Source organism: Triturus cristatus, chromosome 2_2, assembly GCF_964204655.1.
Source record: "Triturus cristatus chromosome 2_2, aTriCri1.1, whole genome shotgun sequence".
Classification (NCBI taxonomy): Eukaryota; Metazoa; Chordata; class Amphibia; order Caudata; family Salamandridae; genus Triturus; species Triturus cristatus.
Genome location: NC_140582.1, coordinates 790,323,923 through 790,344,282, shown reverse-complemented (window position 1 = coordinate 790,344,282; position 20,360 = coordinate 790,323,923). Strand labels below are relative to the sequence as shown.

The window sequence follows — 20,360 nt, the reverse complement described above, 5'->3', positions numbered from 1 at the left end:
AGTTGGATTACACACTTTGGCAGGAGATTTTTCTATCTTGGGATCATTGGGTCGGGCACCCAGCAGGGCCGGCTGGCTCGATATTGTGGGCCCAGACCTTGACCCCTCAGAGTCTCAGATGACGAAGCTCCGCCAACAAGGGTGGGCTGATGGACTCTTAATTTCTGGCTCAGTGATGTATTGACTATTTGAAGAGGCTCTCACCTTGTTTGCAGCATCAAGTGGCTTTCTGTTCGTTACTTTTGGACTTAAGACCTTCTACTAGTTTGTTTCTGTGTCTTCTGGGGATTGAAGGTGCTATAGTCCTTAAACTAGTTCCCCTAGGACCCTCATATAGATTGTGTGTTTAGTTATATGGTACACCCTTATAAAATTTGTTTCTATATGCCTGAGTAAAGTGAAAGTTCACATTTCACTCCCCACATTGTGGTACAGTGCTACTCAAATTCGACTTTGATGGTAGGAGCACTGTAAAGGGAAAATCTTCAATCTTTCTACAGATTCAGAACCCCTAAAGTCTCCCCAAGTTGCACATGGGGTGGGGTTCCTGTAGATATAAGACAAGTACTTATAAAATATGTTTTTGTAAGTCCTGGAGCTGGAAAAATGGCCCAAGTCATTTTTCCTATTGCAAATGTCTTGTTACATAGGTTAACATGGTAGGTAGTTATTGATTAATAACTATTGATAGGAGAGGACTAGACATGCCATTCAAAGACTTCCCAGAATGGTATTATTAAATCCAACAATATCATATTGTTGAATTTCTCCTAAAGTGTACATACAAGAAGTTATAAGACTTTCTTGTTTGTAAGTCCAAATTCAGCCTTCCAGTGGTCTGCCCTGATTGGTTAGAGTTAAGTGGATTAGCCAGGCTGCCTTGAAGAGGTGATAAAAAGCCATTTGAAACTACAGCCCTGTGGATTATTTTGCTGTAAAAGAACTAAAGAGTGGACTCCCTGAAAGCTACAGGTTAACAGAGCTCAACTGGAACATCAACAACTAAATCTACACCTTGGAGAACCACCAGTGGATTTGTAAGGGTTCTGTACCAGTGGATTGTGGGATCTGATGTCCTCAACTTTCAAGGACCATCTTGGAGCTTCCAGACCCTTGGAGTAAGTTTGAGACACTTTGGGACCCCTTGAGGAACTACAGGAAGAAGTTCAAGAAGTCTGGAGAACTTTGGAGCAACTTTGAAAAAAAGCTTCATAGAGGGACCGACTCAACCTGGTCAGCCAGGTCGCCTGCCTTCAACCACGAGCCAGCCAAGCCATCCAGGTTCGTCCCACTAAAAGCTCCATCGCATCAACTTCCAGAGATTGACTGGGACTAGAGAAAATCTGAAGACGGCGAACCCTCACCAGATTCGGCTACATGAGGAGCATCGAGAGACCCCGCGAAAAAAGGCTCCAGTTTCTAAGTCCGCTCGTAGAAAAGGTGACCGGGAGCAACTGCGAGAGCCACTGTCTTCCATCGATTGTCGGCCTGGATTCCTGGGTTGTCCCGCTGAAGCAAACTTGAAATATTTTCTAAGTCCGCTCTAGGGAAGTTGACCGGGACCTCATCACAAGTCAAGCTGGCGAACCCTCACCGGATCCAAACTGGCTGGGAGCTTTGAGGACCCTCGGGAAGGAAAGCTCTGGAAAAGTTTCTAAGTGTGAAGGTAGAAACTGAGAGCGGGACCTCCCGGGAGCTGTAGCCGCTCAGGGCTCCATCGCGCCTGGCCTGAAACTTTGACTTTGGTCCGGTCTATCGTGAGCAGGTATCGCAATATGGTGCTATAATCTTCTAAGTGCTATATTTGATTAAATCTTTGAAAATTCATATCTCCTGTTCCCTATATTGGATTGTTGTCGTTTTGATGTCATTTTAAAGATAAAAATATTTCCTATATTTATAAATTGGTGTTGGATTTTTATTATGTGTTGTGTCTTAATTATTTACTGAGATTGTGTTTTTAAATGCTTTACATACCTGTCTTTGAAATTAAGCATGTCTGCTCGCATCCACGTTACCAAGGGTTGAGCATAGGAATCATTTTCTAAGACCTATGCTGAGTCCTATCATGTGTTAGTGGCCTTGTTACCAGTGGCAGACCTACATTTGCCCCTTCCAATAACCCACTTTCCAACACCTGTACACAAACAAACCATGGGATTTTGCTATTTCCATGTGTGCTGCACAAGTCAGCACACATGGAAATAGCAAAAACGAGGAGAAATTAAGCATTTCTCCTCATTTTGCCACCGTTAGAGCAGGATTTTCCTGGTCATAAGTTTGGCGCTGCCACTTATTATCGCCGCCCTTGATAATAGGTGACAATAGGTGACAGCTTCGAATTCAATGGGTGTAGCGGTGGTACGCCCACCGCAACACCCACTGCAAGCCCCCTTTAACGCTAAGTTTAGCTGGAAATTGGCCCTATTCTCAAGGCAGCGTTAAGCCACTTGAAGTGGCTTTAAGCCACGTTAAGTGGGTTAATGCTGCGTTGAGACTAGGGTGCTGGCCCTATCGCCACGGGAACATCCAAAAAAATGACGTTACTGTGGCGATAGGGGCTTGAGAATATGCCCCAATATGTACATGGGGGCTGCTGGACACAGCATCTAGATGAGGGTTAGGACAGTGCTAGACACATGATATCGAAGACCATGTGCATTGGATTATGAAGAGATGTGCTTCGAGCAGTGACTGGCCAAAAGTGGGTTGATATTTGATAACAAAAAGATATAGCACATAATAATACAATATCATTGAAAGACAAAGCATCAGAAAACAATCTAGCAAGGTAGTGTACTTCTTTTTACTGGGCAATTAATTATATTTAACGTATATTTCATGGGCCCGATTCACAGAACTAACTTAAGACAAAATCCTAAACTTACTACTTTTGGTATTCACAGAAGTTAGGATTTTGTCTTAAGTTTGTCTTAAGACAAACTTAAGAAAGACTTAAGACAGACTTAAGACAAACTTAAGACAGACTTAAGACAAGCTTAAGACAGACTTAAGACAGACTTAAGACAGACTTAAGTTAGGATTTTGTCTTAAGTTTGTCTTAAGTCTGTCTTAAGTCTGTCTTAAGTTTGTCTTAAGTCTGTCTTAAGTCTGTCTTAAGTGTGTCTTAAGTCTGTCTTAAATTTGTCTTAAGACAAACTTAAGACAAAATCCTAACTTCTGTGAATACCAAAAGTAGTAAGTTTAGGATTTTGTCTTAAGTTAGTTCTGTGAATCGGCCCCTACGTGTCTAAATGGTATTGAGCCTTATATAACCTACTGAACTGAAGTACGATATCAAGTAACTGAATTGAAGTACGATATCAAGTAAATGCAATTATATTTGTAATAAATAACTCCAATATTACATTTAAATAATGCAACTGAATGCGAAAGAATGTAAGTAATAAGTACATGTATTAAAATAAGCAGATACATAAGAGTGCAGCATGCAAGATTATACAGCTAAAGATCACATTAGAGAAAAACAAATCAGAAACTTAGGATCAAATAAGAAAATAAAGACATGCAGACCATGTCAAACTAAAAAAAGAATTTTCAACTGCATGGGCCTGCTAGACTAAATTCCAGGGTATGCCGCTCCTTGCCACTTATGAAATAAATGGTGCTCAACAACACAAACGTGGCTTCCTATCATTTTTGATTAAATTACTGTTGACAAGTAATCTATTGTACAGGGTTTGCAATCTCACCCTAAAGGGAGGTCTGACTGTTCTCATGGATAGTTAAATTAACTTACTCAAAAAGACTAATTTAAAACTGGTACTTTGTAGGAATCCATCTCGGGTTCCTGAGTTTTTTTTTCATTTTCAAGGGCTCTATTTAGAGCCATATGTAGACCGCTGGGCGCTCAAAGGTTGCTAACCACATTGAAACCACATAGCTAGGATAAAACTGAGATGTCCCATTTGGTAATGTGTGGAGCTACTTTTCAGCAGGGTAACCGATGGAGCCTTCTATTATCAGATTGATTTATATGAGACATTATATAGCTTAGTTCTAACATTATATAAATTATCTTTAAACTGTGCCTAGAATCTCACATGGTCTACTTTTTCATTTCTTTACTGGGTTTTTATGACATATATTTGTGCTCTCATATGTGGCATGTCTTCATCTCTTTGCCTCTACTATTGCTCGCATTCGTCTCAGTGTATAGATGCTTTTGATGTTAACATATATGCAAACACGTCCTTAATATGTGTTTCAAGATTCATGACTTGTAGCTTGCATGTACAGCTCTGTCCTTTTCCCATCGGTTTGCATATAAGGGGTGGTGCAAGCCACTTCCAATGACATGACGACCTTCAGTGTGTGAGTGCGGGTCCATCCCAATCATGCAGGTAAGCATTTCCACATTCACATATCCATAAGCATTATCTGGTTTCCTCTTCCCGGGCCTTATCATACCTACCTACCCCTCAGCTCCCTGACAGTTTTAAATGTTTGTAATATTTTGTCCCATAGGTCTACCATTGGGTGTTCACGCAATCCTCTGATTTTCTCCTCTCGTTACGACACACTTTCAGCTCTGGCCCATGAGGCCACGCAGTGCTTAATTTGAGCCGGTGGCTTCCAGTGCTCGGCACCAAAACTTCATTGTCAGCCTGGCAGTTATAGGAGTTTGCCACATTGTGGCGCTGTTTGCCCAAATTAGAGATGAATACAACATCAGTTGTTTATTAATTCAATATTCATTCAAAATGACTAATGCCTGCTTCCCATGCCATTCTCATAGGTTTGGGATGGTTGAAATAGTCTGGATAGGGTGTGGTTGTTAGTAGTTATGTTGGTTTTGTTATTGACAGTGCTGGCAGGGACAATGGGTGGTGCAAGGTGCAGAGGCCTCCTGATGAGGGCCCTGGCACTTCTTTTTATACAAATTAAGCCCTGGACCTATGTATATAATGCTTAGAAGAGAGACAGCCAGAGCATGTTAACTTCTGTGTCCTGTATAGTAGGATATTCATTGATAAGCCTAAATATTAAAATACTTCTCTGCTATATGCGGACAGCTGGAACACTTAATCCGCATGCCAATTCTGAGGGAATGTAAAATGTTAGGAATATGAACAACTGTTACTACCAAATTTAGAGGGTTCAATCCCCTTGCTGGTCATACTAACATCAGCAGCGAAGGTACCCATATCATCAGAGTCATGGCTTCAAATCCATGTCTTCTGGTCAGCATCTGGGTTTCCACTGGCAGCGCTCCTTGAGGCCGTCGGTGGAAACCCTAGAGAAACCCAGTCTCTAAATGGGCAGGGCATCTCCTCCGTAATGGCGGCGGAGTGTCGCCCCACTGAGTCAGTTAATAGAACAATATTACAATTTATTTTTCCACGGACTGAGCCAGGGAGTCTTGGGCAGGGCCATGGCAGAGAGGAGGAGTGGTAGGTACACTGTAGAGTGTGCATGTCGATTTGTCCGGCCGTCTTAGGCCAGCCAAACAGACATGCACACTAAGGTTTCTCCAACCCAGCTGTGTCGCACAGCCAGGTTGGAGAAACAGCATAGACACCCAGGCACTGTCTGAGTGGCAAACCAGGCCGCTCAGACCAATCCTGGTGCTGCTCTCATGCTATTGAGAGCAGCGCCGGAATTGGGTGGGGATATCATCAGGAACAGGAGAGAAGAGGAACACCGAGGTGTCCGGCAGCATCAGCGGTGGGACAGGTAAGTTTCTTTTTCTGTTTTTTAAATTATTTCCCTAATACTCTGTTCCTCCAAACCTCCACTTGAGTTTTGCGGCAGCTGCCACTGTAAATGGAACAAGGCAACTGTTATTTTGCAGGATGGGGCCACTGCTAATTTAGGGCGGTTCACCTGCTCCATAGAACTCTAAATTAAGGTTGTAATTTTTATGAAGTAACAGGCATTCTTTGCTGCACTGTACCTGACTCAAGTAAGTGGGTTATGGCTATAGGAGGGCCGGACACATGGCCCTGCTGAAGGCCTGGTCCGGTCCTGCATTCAACCCCCATAGTCACCAACAGGCTCCTGTGAAGAACCATCAACTTCAAAGTAGATTAATCTCTTTTTTCAGCCCCTCTGTACTCTGCTCTGGGGGTAGTGGTGATTGTATCACTCCACATCTAGAAGGGTAATATAGCTTTACAGCACAGCATAATTTCCTACTACATCGCTTGGGTCTGCAAGTACTTTAAAAAAATCAATTGTGACAGCAGTTCAAACACTGCAAACACAAGGAGATGATGGACGGAGTGCTGAAACTTTTCTGACACTCAGCCCCAGTCACAGATCTGGGTTGAATCCATCATCATTGTTTAGCTCACTTCGCCACCCCAGTTCAGACCCAGCCATATGCATATCAGTCTTGACCCTGTTCCTTATGGGAACAGTCCAGCTTGAACTGCCAAGGCAGGACTTCCCTGGACTGGAAACAAGCATCCTGGGACCTAGTTTCGGGGTAACACCCCTCATCAGCCAGGCTAGCTTGAATCCAGTGGCAAAGTGAGCAAGGGAACCATGTCTGGGCATACCCAGCCAACTTAGGGAGAACAAAGCAAGCACAAGAAGATGAAGGACGGAGTGCTGTGGAGGTGGTGGGGGTGGTAAAGAACGTAGAGAGGGGCCTGCAGACTGCCACTCCACCTGTTGTAGCAGTCAGATGAGATGGTGGTAGCTCGAAAGGTTCCACAAACATAAGTCTATATAATGCTGCTTCCCAGGGAATAGGGAGCTGATATTACTTCCCTAGGACACTTCTAATGCCAACAGCTTGTCTCTGTGTGTCTCAAAATGTACTTCTTTTTTCGGGGGCGTAGGGGGGAGCAGGAGAACTTTGGAGTTAGCATTCTTTCGGGGCAATCTCTGTAAGGCTCACAAAACTAAGTCAGGTCCTGGCATTCTGTTCTCATGTTGGTCCACTTGTCCTTCGAGTGATTGCCATGTTGCACAAAAATGGAAGCATTTGTGGCCAGCCTTGTGGTGCCCATTTTTACTTTGCTCAGCAATTCCCAAAGAGTGCCCCGTAGTGACACCTCATGATCCGTGACTCTGTGTGTATTAATGTGCCTCTAGTTCACCTCGGCACTCATTTGTGCACTTTTGCCAGTATTTTCTACACTATCAAAAGTCTTTTGAGCATCTAGCTAAGCCTGATCTTTACACAGCAACTGCTTTTACAAGTTGTATCTAAACCTTTGCTGGATAAAAGCCATCTTTAATGTATTTACTAAAGATTTAAGGCCTGATATAGAGTTTGGTGGATAGGGTCCTCCAACGCAAAGGTGACGGACTGCCCTTTCCCCCAAACTGAAGGTCCAACAGCCTCATTTAGGGTCAGGCGGAACTACAGTATGTCTCCGCTACTAACATACTTCTCTGACATCCCAATGTCCTTCCTTATGCCACTTTTTCAGGCTTGTCTTTCTTCCCTCTCCTCCATTTTGGTAAGTGGCCACATCAACATTAAATTGAAGGGTTCAGAGTCCTACTATCCTGGATGACTACAATGTGACCCTATGTTTACTCTGATGTTACATATGTTATGAATAATAAAATAAAGTAGATTAATCTAACAGATGCAAATCAAGTAAAATAGTTGTTGTATTAACTCAATAAATAAAAGTAGGTTTATACAATACCCGGAACAAAAAGTATCCTCTACTTTGAATTCCACCAGGTCCTTGAAGATCCTCCTAAAACATGAAACAAAAAATATGCAGGTCAGAGCACTGATAATATAAACAAGAAAGAAAATATAGCAGTTTAAAATGTACGTGTGTGTGCGACCATATATATGTATACATAGCAAATCCTGGTAGCGGTTTAATCTCAATTTCTATTGAACTACTTTGCTTGTTATCTTGGCCTTGTTACATGGTACGGAACAAAACATTTGCCACGGACATATGCGTCATGCTCTAATTGATGCATAAAAGATTTGCGCAGATTGAAGGTGGGGATGAGTTGGTGGGATAATAGAAGTTTCAGAAGTTTCTTTTTTCCATTGAGATTCCCATAGAGAGGTTTCTTTGTCTCTGTATGTGCACAATAAACTGGCCAGATCAGAACCAACCCTGGTATGTAGTAACTGCAAGAGGCCTGATGCCCAAAGCCGTTTCTGTGATTGCAAACCCTGCAGTTCCTTCTTTCCTTCTTTTTGTTTTCTTCTTTTTTGACTTTCTTTTTCTTTTTTACCTTCTACCCTTTTTGTTTCCTTCTTTTTTTCTTTTTTCTTTTTCTACCTTTTTCCTTCTTTCTATTACTCTGTTTATTTCCTTTTTGCCTTCATTCCTTCTGTTTTTCCCATTTCTTTCTATTTTCATTCTCTCTCTTTTGCCTTCTTTCATTTTTTCATTTTTGCCTACTTTGTATTTCCCTCTTTCTCTTTCATCTTTGTCTTTCTTTCCATCTTTCCTTATTTTGTTCCTTTCTTTCTTGCCTTCATTCCCTTTTTTTCTTCTTTCCTTTCCATTTTTGGATCCTTATTGTTTTCTTTCCTTTTTTCTTTTTCTCTCCTACTTTCTTTATTTTCTGCCTTTTTTCATTCTTACTCTTTTGTCTTTTCTTTCCTTCTGACTTTCTTTTCTTTGTTTTTCATTGCCTTTATTCTTTTGTTATTTCTTTTTGCGTTATTTCCTAGTTTTCCTTCCTTTTGCCCATCGCCCTTCCTATCTTTCGTTCTTTCTAATTTGCTTTCTTTCTTTCATTTTTAACTTCTTTATTTATTTTTGTCCTTTATTTTTTGCCTTCTTTGGTTTAATTTTTCCTTTCCTTTCCGTTTTTGCTTTCTTTCTTTCTTTTTGCCTTCTTTCTTTTCTTTCCTCCCTACTTTCTTTTTATGCATTCTTTCCTACCTTCTATCTTTTTTACTCTCCTTCCTTTCATTCCTTTTACCTTCCTTTTTCTTTGATTCTTTCATCCTTTCTTTGTTTTGCCTTCCTTCCTTCCCTTTTTACCTCCCTCCCTAACTTCCTTTTGCCTTCCGTCCTTCCTTTTTTGCGTTTCTTATTTTTTTGTCTGCCTTGCTTCCTTTTTTTCCTTCCTTCCTTCCCATCTTCCTTTCTTTCTTGTCTTCATTCTCAAAGGCTAGGCTGGCAGCCAATGCCAAAACGATATTTATTTTTTAGGTCTGTGTTAGTGAAGACCTTTTGATTTTACTAAAAGTATGTATACTAGCTATTTATAGGGGTTTCCAGGCAGACTTCATCCATTCGTATGTGATTGTGTCATTCACATTTTTCTTTCCACCCATTCCAGCATGTATCAAGGGGCAATATTAGCCCACTTAAGCCATTGAGTGCCCTTACTAGGAGTTATGCATGCTGCCTTTTCATTAGGAGCACATCCACAAACATGGTAGTTCTCTTCAGTGTTGGGAGCACCATGGTAATTTGTATATTTTTGAGACCAGAAAAACACTTTTGCTGTTAGCCATTGTTTATTTTTATACTTAATGAGTGCCAGGTAGCTTCCCAAACAATAAAGGTTTGCAAAAACCATGACAAAACAAAACAAGAATTGCCAAAAAGCTGGTGGGCAATGCCAGACCTACTGACTTTGCCAATGCTAGTTATATTTAGCCATGCTGCACAGCAGTCACACTGCTATTTAGCATGGCTACAGATCATTGCCAGAGTTGGCAATGCCCATGTTGTACAGCATGAACAAAAGGCAATGGCAGAGCCAATAGCTTCAAAGACAAGACTTATTTGGATTTGCCAATGCTTGTTAGGTCTCAGCACAACATTCCTGTGGTTCTGAGAAATCATTTACACTCCCCAGCTGTGAAAACAAATATGACACTAGTCAAAAAAACCAGCACTTAAAGAAAGCAATTGTGCCCATGTCTTCGTGAAAATACATTTGGAAGCAAATAACATTTGTCATAAAAAAGCACACAATGCACCAATTGGACAACACTCTGCATCACTCAACAGTGTTCATATTATCCAAAGCCCTCATCTCTTGCATCACTCAAGACACCCACATATACCACCTCATATCTTTCACGTCACTCATAACAATTGAAACACTCACTTTACTCACACACCTACTTCACTCAAGCCTCTTACATATAACACCTCATTTACATCACTCAAGATGTTCATTTCACTTATAACATTCACACCACTCCCATCACTCAAAGCGGTCACACCCCTTATCAATCACAGAACTCATCCCTCATGACATAGACATAGTACACCACTCTCATATACACATATTGCCGATTTCACTTCCAACATTTGCACCACTTGCACTCACTGTACTCAACTCATTTGCACTAGTTACACATTTATATCATTTATATCTCTCATGCCATTCATAATGTTCATCACTCTTCCACTCACATAACACACCACTCACATATCATACCTGATTTATATCACTCACATTTATCATTTCATTCCTTATTTTTGCACCACACCTATCATTCACAGTGCCCACTTCACTTAAATCACTCAGCAACTCACTTAACTCACCACTTGGATATAGTGCACCCAGGGCTTTAAATGTGATAACATATGTGAGAGAAGGGGGGGGGTGAAAAGGGGCATGTACTAACTATGTAGGCATAGCTTAAACACAAACTACCTTTCTGTGATTTCCATAGCATGCCATCTTCCTGGTATTTTGGTGTTTCTCTGAGCATTCTGTCATTGCATCCAGATATATAACACAACAGCTGACATACACCACACCTAAAAGCAGCCAGGGCTATTCGTTTTTCTGTACGGTCTGCAAAGAACCCTCTGGGGTAAACTGTGCTGTTTTTGAAACCGTAATCACAAGTTTGGCCAGGTTCCATCCCACCGCAACTTATGTTGGTTAACCTTGAATTGGAACCATTATTTAACAACTCGTGGTGCATGGGGATAGATGAAGTCCTAGTAACTGTTAGGACACACCTTAATCTAGTCATCAAAGCATTACACATTCCATGAAAAGAAACGGAATAAGGCAGTAGTGAATGCTCTAGAGGACTCTTGTAGCTGGAAACTTATAAATGCAGGGTCATCTATATCTTTATTTAAACACATGTAAGAAAAGGGAAATCTCCACGAATGAAATAGATGTTTGTACTAACCTAAAGATGTGTAATATAACTCCTTGTATCAGCTAGGTAACAGGTGGATTGTCACTAACTTAAAATGGTGTTTCTTCCATTTGTTTACTACTCAATGACTTGTATATAATTCTTTTTTAGCCATTGTGTTCTGTTTCAGGGTTAAATGGTAAGGCTAAAAAAATAGCAGTTTCATTTAGAAGTTGCCAGGGAATGCAAACCAAACGGATCGAAGATTTCGTAAGGCTCAATTTATTTGTACTATAGCTCTTAACTGTGTCTGACCATGCTGTAAAAGACCTAAGTCTCCTTCAAGAAGATCTAATACTGAATACATGATTTTGTGTAAGGAATACACTTTTTTGAAAGTGGATGCATGTCATTGTCATCCGTTGAATCCTTTTTTTTTTTAGTATTTGTTCCATTCATTACAGATGTCATATATCACTGTCTCTTTAAATCATTAATTTCTAGTGGGGCATGGCCCCAGAAAGAATTTAGAAAAATCCATGTTTTCTTTAATCAGTGACAAATGCTCCTTCACAGCCGAAAGACTGGAATCTACTAACAAACGTTGGCACAGCTTTCCTATACTACATGTGCTCACAACTATAGGTGTGCGACTGTTATATTGTGGATCAGGGTGATTGGCTTTAGACCAGCAGTGTTGGAAAAGAAACGATGCATGCATGTGTTTGAATTATAAGGCCATAGGGCTAAACCCTTTAGAAAGAAACTGGGGGGAATTATAGGTTCCATTTTGAATTATATCATGTATGTCAGAGTTGAAGATGTTCATTTGTGATTGCCAAGTGGTGAATAGTGTAGAATGTGTTTTTTTTTCAGATCTTTCATGCTTCCAAATTCCAGGTAGATGGTCTGCTGGAGAGTTTCATTATAAAAAACAATTTATTTTTGTAGGATACAGGGCTTCTTTACCTTGACTCTGTCAATATTTGGTTCCTCAAACACTTTTCTCATCAACATTCTCTGTATGGCTAAATTCTGATTAAGTTCCTCTGAATAAATCCGTTTATTAGTAATAATTAAAATAAATTCTGGAATTGTTCTGGGCATTGTGAAATATAGAAAGCTGAGGAACGTAACCTGTCTTCACTCTCAAAGTAGTGAAATTCCTTAAAGAAATTTGGATGACTATTAAGGGGATGAGCTTCACAATGCTTCCATTGTATATAATTGTATATCCCTCTAGGTTAACTAGTTCTATGTATATGGTTGTATGTATAATGAGGGAAGCAATACATTGCTTATGGTTCAATGCATTCAAATAAGGATCTTCATTATTCAAAGTGGTATAGGCCTGTAAATCAGACATGATATGTTTTACAATGTCATTATCTCAGTCATCTAAAACAGGAACAGGAATAAACACGTAATTCCTTGAAACTTCCAATACATAAGGCAATTGCAATGTCTCAGTAATCTGGTAAGGAACCTTCAGCCAAACAATGCCCTTGGGCACAGGATAAGCGGGGATGTTTGCAGCTTAGAGATATCGTCGAGCTCTGTGGGATGAGATATGGGGTTAATGTTTTTGAACCACAGGTTGTGTCCATTCAGTCGCAGTAGAACAACGGTCAGCATTTTCAGCCACATGATAAAAAGAAACACTTGTGTAGTGATCCACACAAAGGACCATGGTGGTATCATATACATGTCATGAATTTAATGACAAGCAAGAAGAAATCAATGGCTTAGAGTGACTGTGGAGCATGATGAAAAGTACTCTGTGTAGTATCCAAATGTATTCTTGTATATATTGTTGCTTCTTGACAAGGCATCATCTTGATCTAGGTTGAGCCATGCAGAGGTTCATTATAAACCTTGGTGTTGCGATGAACATTTGCAATTGTAGTGATGGCAGCATCAGATTCATCCGTGGAATCCATTGCTTGGTGCAAAGCTGGAGATGCAGTATGCACAAGTATTATTGGCTGGGGACTCAACCTAGTGATGTTTCTGTATTCCTCTAGGAGTATCTTATTCAGAGTAGGGTGAGGCTGAGAGGTTCTACTCTGAATCCTCCTTTATATCCAGGAGAGTCTGTTGCACAGAATTAGCCACATAGTGCTTCTTGATGTGGCCAATGAACACCTGTCATTTTTTCTGCAAACCAGACAAAGCAGGTAGGATTACAGTTCGTTTTCCATTTCCCCCCAAGAACTGGAATGGGTGATCTGTAGGACAGTTCAAAAGATTGCTTATCGTAGATCTTTTCTCGACATAGATCCTTACTTAAGAGACACACCCATCAGTAGCGGTTAAAGCGTTCTCTTTGCTGGTGGTGGCGTACGAATGCTTCACATTGGACAGCTAGTCTCTAGACCTCTTGGATGCTGTGTATGACATTTAAACTTTGGTCCAGGTCAAACTTTTTTCTGTCTCTCATCTTCCCAGGTATATCTAGGCCATCTACAAACATAGGCGCCCAAAAAAGTCCTTTGTATGGAGTGCGACCTCCAAATACTCATCTAGGAAAGTTATTAAAGGCTCTCTGGCCTCCATAGAGATGGTGGTAACTGCTAAGTCCTGAACTCAATACCCTAGCAGTTATGGCTTGTTTAGTCATGTCATTAATACCCTAAACTAATCTGTTACTGTTAGAACCCCTTTAAGAGGGCTCCACTGGGTATGCAGGAGCGACAAGGTTCAACTATGGTGGCTGAGGCCTTTTACTCCTGACATGTTGAGGCCCGACCTACTATGGATCCTGCTCAGCTGGCCCAAGTACCCTTTCAGCACTTGACTCTCAGTGGTAGCTGTGATTGAGCAGTCAAGGCTCTCTCGGGAGGGGATGTAGATTGTAGATATAAGTCAGTGAACATGAACATGAACATAATTCAACACTACCCACAATATATCAATGTCTGGCCAAATACTTCCTTATATAACTAACTCTAGTATTTTATTTCACATGCAAAGAAATACGACATTCAAATGTAACAACACAATTCCCCTTGAGGTTGGGGCTCTAGTATTTGTCAGGCAAATGCCTGTCCCACCCTCCTTTATATAACATTTTCAGGGTTATTCCCCATTCACTGGTGACCACATCAGGGAAGGCAAACTATTACACCGTACTCAAGAGTTCTCATTTTTAACTCTTTAGGAACTTATTTAAAATTGTCTATGGTGCCGCAGCACTGTTAGCAGTGAGTCTCCCTGGTGCCCACCTGGCCCAGTTCACGTCTTACCCACAGTGGGTGCCTTCAAACGCACACCTGAGAGGTTGGGCTGCTCGCAGGCCATGCAGCAGCACCAGGCGGCACAGGCTCTCTTCTGAGCAGCGCTGCCGGAGGCCTCCCAGATGTCAGAGCAGCTTTATGCTCACAGAGACATGGTAAGTTGATTTTGCTCAACAAGGGAGGGAGAAGATGGAGGAATGAATCCTTTCTTCAGCTCTTGATCGGAGACCATGAGGGTGCAATATCATCCACAGCCTCTCCGTCAGTCCTGAGTGGTGAGTCAGGGGTCCAACCTGTGGATCATAGCCTCAGTCTCTCCTTCGAGTGACAGTGAAAGTCCTTTTTCAACATTGATACTGGCTGCCCCTGCTGGCATATGGTGTTGCAGCGTTATGTGGTTATATGGGCACAAGCTCTCCCGGCACAGACAATCACAAGTCTCTGTACAGGCATAGCAAGATCTGCACAGAGATCAACACACAGCTTAGTCTATGGTAGCCATCTCCTGGCATATGGGGGTTGCCGAAAACAATCTTGCATACGGGCAATGGCTCGATCAGTGCTCAGCCGAATCCTCACGCCACACACAGGTAGTCCTCATGGTAAGACTCCCCACTGGACTTTGCTCCCTCCAATGCTAGTCTCTTCCTCAATGGGTACACTGGCCTAGGCATGCAGCCATGTGTTGGTGCACCAGGGCTCGTGGTCTTGGTTTTTGGGGACTCAACCTCCCCTTCTTATAGTCCTTTTCCAGACACCAAATGTGATTTAGAGTCTGGGTCTTTGATATTTTATGTTGGGGTTCTGCTTCTTTTGTAGTGGGGACTTATCCTTTTTTTCACCTTCTTTCATGAAAGAAGTCTGTCACAGCAGGCCCAAATCCAAAGCTGATTGTCGACTACACGATTACTTCACACCTGGATGTCAGCCACAGTGATATGTGCATCAAAAGGTTAACCCCAGCCCCCTAGTCCTACTCTTCGTGATTTTCCTATCAGCCCCATTTCCCTTCCTGCGATGTGTCCAGTCCCTTTCCCTGTGATCTATCACTGAATCAAAGAGCAGTCTTACAAAATGTAAAGAGAGTCTTTTCCTTTTTCCTCCAGTGTGTCTACAACCACTCACAGGAATGAAGCAAAACACACATCGGTCTAGGGGGATTCCTCTTCATGTCTTCACGAGGCAGGCCTGGGATTTCCAAAATGAAACCCAGGGTTCTCCGTACAATGTGATAAATGCAACCACAAAGACCTAATCTGCTATCGTGGCAATTCTTTATATTTACTTTATGAGTGGGAATGGAAGTTTATTTTCTTCCTCAACAATCTCCCTTCACAAACTTAGGAGAATTATCCCTACTCACAATAGCCGTACGCTTTACTCCAAAAGAACCAACCTATAAGTTAACAGTCACTGGGTTCAAAGAGAAATACCCCATACCTTGACAGATGTAAATGACACAAAAATGTGAAACAAAATGAAAAAAGTGCAAAAACAAGGTGGTACCTCACGTGCGCACCACCAAAGGAAGCTTGCTGGTTAAATATCACCAGTTATGCCATTTATCATCATAGGTTGCTACCTTGTAAAAAACAAACAAAAAATGGTGTCCAAAAAAAACAGTGAACTTGGTGAATTTATGTGTCAGAATCACACACTTCAACCCCGAGTGGTTAAAATTGAGATAAGACCCACAGTCACCAGCAGACCACTTTATTCACAACTCGTAGGCTTATTCAAACTAAAAACATACTGCATGTTTGCAGACCAAGTAAGGTTGGGCCGACATGTTTGATTGCTTGTCAACTGTAGTGGCAATTTCTTCAGGGCACGAGGACTTCTTCCACCTTATCTGGACACTTAATATGAGCAACCAGTGACCGGTAGTAGCCAAGGCCCCACGTACAAGCTAGCCAACTTGTCACACAGGAGCTATAACATCTGAATAGCCTTGTTTTTTAAAAAGACACTTATGTTGTCCATATTCGCGTATTCTCATTGTGGCAAGCCTTGTCTCATTCCGCCCCATCGGTGAATGAAATGAATGAACTGCCACAATGGCTACCAGACACTGCAAATCCTTCACTACTGCACAAGCACCTGCATTTCTCTGTGGCCACACCCAAAGAAATTGAGAACATGAATGGATTGTCACCAATATGTACCTATATTGGTTAACAGAATTTATTGGGTCGACCCTGTCCAACTATAGAATCCTAATAGGATATTGGAGACTGTGAGGGGAGTCTTCAGGGGCCTTCTAACAGTAGAAGCTTTGATCTCTTGACAAACATCACTTTTTCTAACATAATCTCTGGTCTGTTTATATAAATAGACCAGCAATAGTGTTGCTGTAGCATTGCTATGGTTGTATTTATCCCAGCATGGGCAAACGCCCACTCCTCATGGGCTTCCCTGATTAAGTCTAATGTGGACAACTTATTAGGAACTATCCTAGCTCTCACTCTGTGTATAGTAACAACAGGAGTGCTATCTGAATCAAGGGGATAGGAGTATTTGAGAGGAAAGTCTTCTAAAGGTGTTCGTAGTTGCCTGAATTGATGTTAGCATATCTGTGTCAATCTTTGTTTGAGAAGCGGTTAAGAGTGCTATCCTAACGGTCCGTATTGCAGCCTTTACAGCTAAATCAGCCGCACGTTCCCCTTGGAATGAATCCTGGCCCAAAGTTTGCATCACATGGACCTATAAAAGCTAATCTTGTAAGACAACTACCTTACTCCCGATCTGTTTATTGTTTATAGGTTTCCTTTTTGAATCTTTGAATTAGTTTAGTTGTCAGTGTTTTAAGTCTACACTGCAATCCTGCATGCAGAAGGATCAATCTGGCACTATTAGAGTGGGAAGTGACAGATCAGTCCTCTGTAGTGCATGTACCAAGGCATGAATTTCTGCATGTTGTGCTGTGCTGTTGACTAAGATGTTGGTGTGGTGAACTGTGGGTGGGACTCAACATCTTCCATTACACCCTGCACTGCTTCGCATACTGCGGAGTACGTATAGCTGGGTCATACCACAGGTTGTGCAGAGCTGTCAGTGTGGAACATGCTCTGATATGACTTAGTTTAGTGGGTAAGGCTTTTGGAGTTGGAGTTAGATTTCAGGCACTATATTTTGACTGGAAAACCCATTGAAGATATCTAGGGTTGTGTTGTACTTTTTCTGTGGTTTGCAATTCCTTGGATGGCCTGCCCGATGCATTTAGTGGAAGTTTACATTGTCCCATTACTGTTCTCTCCTCCCTCCCTCCTAATCTCCTATACTTCCCCACTCACTTGTTTTCCCATTTCCCTTCCCATCACTTCCTCTCTGCCTCCCTCACTCCTCATCGTTTCCACTCTCGGTTCCAATCCTTGTTGGCCTCTGTCATCGCTCCCGACTGTCTGTTGTTGCTTTTGTTCTGTCCGTTCGTTTTGTCATCATCAACTTGTGAGTCCCCATTTCTGCATCTGTCCTCACTTTTTTCTTTCCCTCCTGCATGTAAATTGCTTGCCCTTGTTTGGTTGCAGGCCATAAGCAATTGTGGGTACTTTGCTCGTAAAGGGTGCACCTTACACAGATATCATTTACAAAACACTTTAGTAACTAATAATATAGAATATAGTTTGTTTCCACATACAAGTGACTGGTTATACCCATCAGTATCAGCGTGACTTCTTCCACTATAGTTGCACTTAAAGGTTAGATATTGACCATCATAACCCAGCATTCACATATTTATTTAGGACACAGGAAACAAGCAAAAATCATTAGGCTTTCTATTTTGAAGCCATGCCCCTTCTATGATGTGTACTCAAAACAAAAGCACAGTCTAGGAAATTTCAGGATCCTGCAGCATGAATACATAGTGAAGAGAGGTAATCATAGAGTGAGACCGAAGAGAAAGCTGAAGAAAAAATTTGTCTCCAGTGAGGCATGATTACCCAGCAACTTCTACACAAAGTGAAGTCTGAGAAGCATAGGGATGGTCAAGATCAGAGTTTGCAGTAAAACAATTATACCGAGATGTTTCGGGATCTCCCAGAGTGCAGACCATAAAGCTCTTTATCTTTTATCTCCACAAGCACTTTAAGTTTTTGCATATATCAAGTACCCCGCTGGGAGAATTTAAATACCCCAAAAGTGTTAGATTTTACAGCAGTGTATGTGTTTTTATTTCGGATATCCTGTTGGCAATGCAACTGAACCTGTTTAACAGCACTAGCACTTATAGTAAAAGCTTTCCATTAATGTTTATATCACTTACTGATAATCAGCATTACTCTGATTCCAATTTTTTGTACCATTACTAGCAGTATTAAAAAGCGTGAAGACTTTAGTCTTTTTCTGTTTTTACCTTTGCGCTTTCATTGTTTTTATTGCTTTAAGGCACTGAGACACCTTTGAGGGGCTGAGATTTACCTGGATTTTGTACTTTCAGGGCTTAGTCACTTCACAATTCTGAAGGCTCTTGTTGTCATCGGCACCTATTCTGTTATTACAAACGTGCCTAAGATTTAACTCTCATTTGCTTATGCTCACTTTTGAACTTAGTCTTCACCGTCTGGCACAGTGCGGTCTGCCTCTCAGGATTTTCTCTTTCTTTTTACATCAGGATTAATGGGCAGAGTGAAAAGTTCTTTTCTCAACGCATCTAAACAAAAACACTCTTACATTAAAAATTCCAAACTCTTTACTGAATTTTCCAAGCTGGAAGGCTCAGACTCACTTCTGGAAGACGATATTAACGCAACAATGGATGCAGCTCAGGCCTTACCTAGCAAGTCCAACGTAAAACGACAAAAAAAGGATCCACCTTCGTCACCTAAACCAAACTCACCTGTTTCCATGGAACTATTGCTGCAGGAAATAAGAGCGCTACGGCCCTTTGTCGAGGAAACCAACTCTAAATTACAATTTCTCTCGGATAGCTGGTCCCAACTGGATACAAGACTTACAGTAGTGGAGCACGTTTCCTCAATTAGCGAAACTACTAAAACTGTTACCCATTTGCAATCTCAAGTGACAACACTTCTTCAACAGGTTGAGGATCTTGAAAATCGAAATAGAAGGAACAATGTACGTATTTATGGTCTGGTGGAAGGGGCAGAAGGTACGGATCCCCACAGGTTCTTCAAATCCTTTCTTCCTAAAATTTTACACCTACCAGAAGACACTGTACTTATATACAACGCGCATATAGATTAGGCCGTCTTCCTTCAGGCTCCTCACCATCGCAGAGGCCAAGAGGAGTCATCCTTTATTTTCTAGAGTACACAGATCTCTTAAAAGTACTGGCACCAGCTAAAAGTGCACAACGGATCTCCTGGTCTGGCTCAACTCTGTTTTTTGCCCAAGATTATGCCAAAGCCACAGCAGCCAGACGCAAAGCCTTCTTGAATATGAGACCAGACCTTCGTTCAATGGGAGCCAGATATGGTCTCTTTCACCCATGTCTTTTTAAAGTTACGTATAACAACAGAACTACTACTTATGAGGACCCAATACGTTTGCAAAGTTTCCTCAACTCGCACAATACTGATCACATGGAGTCTTCTGGTACTGGATGCCTTTTAGTTTCTTCATATTGTCCTCTCTTTTTTCCTCGGGCATAAGCTCTTCGATGTTGTTGCATTCTCTTAATTATATTTGCTCGTTCTTAACAGTTTTTATGTTTATTGTTCAAACCGTTACTTTACATTTCAGAAGATGTTCTTCGCTTTCACAGTTCTTTTCACCATAATGACATGATCTTCTCCCGGTTCCGTTCAGTCTCTTCTGGTTGTGTCGTCAGATCCAAGTGGTTCCATCCCTCCCCACCTCAATGTTCCCTGCGTGTAGGTATGTTTTTCTTGTTGTTTTCTTGTTTCTTTCTTTATCTTCTCATGTTCCTTCACCTTCTTCTAATTTTTTCTTGTTCTTCTCTTCTGACATTTCATTTTCTACGCTCTTCGGTTTGTCTTTCATGTGTCTTTTGTAATGTGTGTTGCACTATATTTTTCTACTTTGTTCTTTTACCACCTAATCTCTTCAATTATTTTTTTTCTTGTGACCATTTTCTTTTTCCATTTCTATATCTGCTTATCTACTGTCTATATTTC

General features: G+C 41.4%; 1 protein-coding gene across 3 annotated transcripts in view; it reads right to left on the bottom strand.

Moving 5' to 3' along the window:
* The window catches only part of NMU (neuromedin U), a 405,214-nt gene that overhangs the window by 122,755 nt on the left and 262,099 nt on the right, over positions 1-20,360 (bottom strand). For all 3 annotated transcript variants that reach the window (XM_085643295.1, XM_085643297.1, XM_085643296.1), the window contains one exon: positions 7,632-7,685. In XM_085643295.1, coding sequence (XP_085499421.1) covers positions 7,632-7,685 — 54 coding nt within the window. The remainder of the gene's footprint in view (positions 1-7,631; positions 7,686-20,360) is intronic.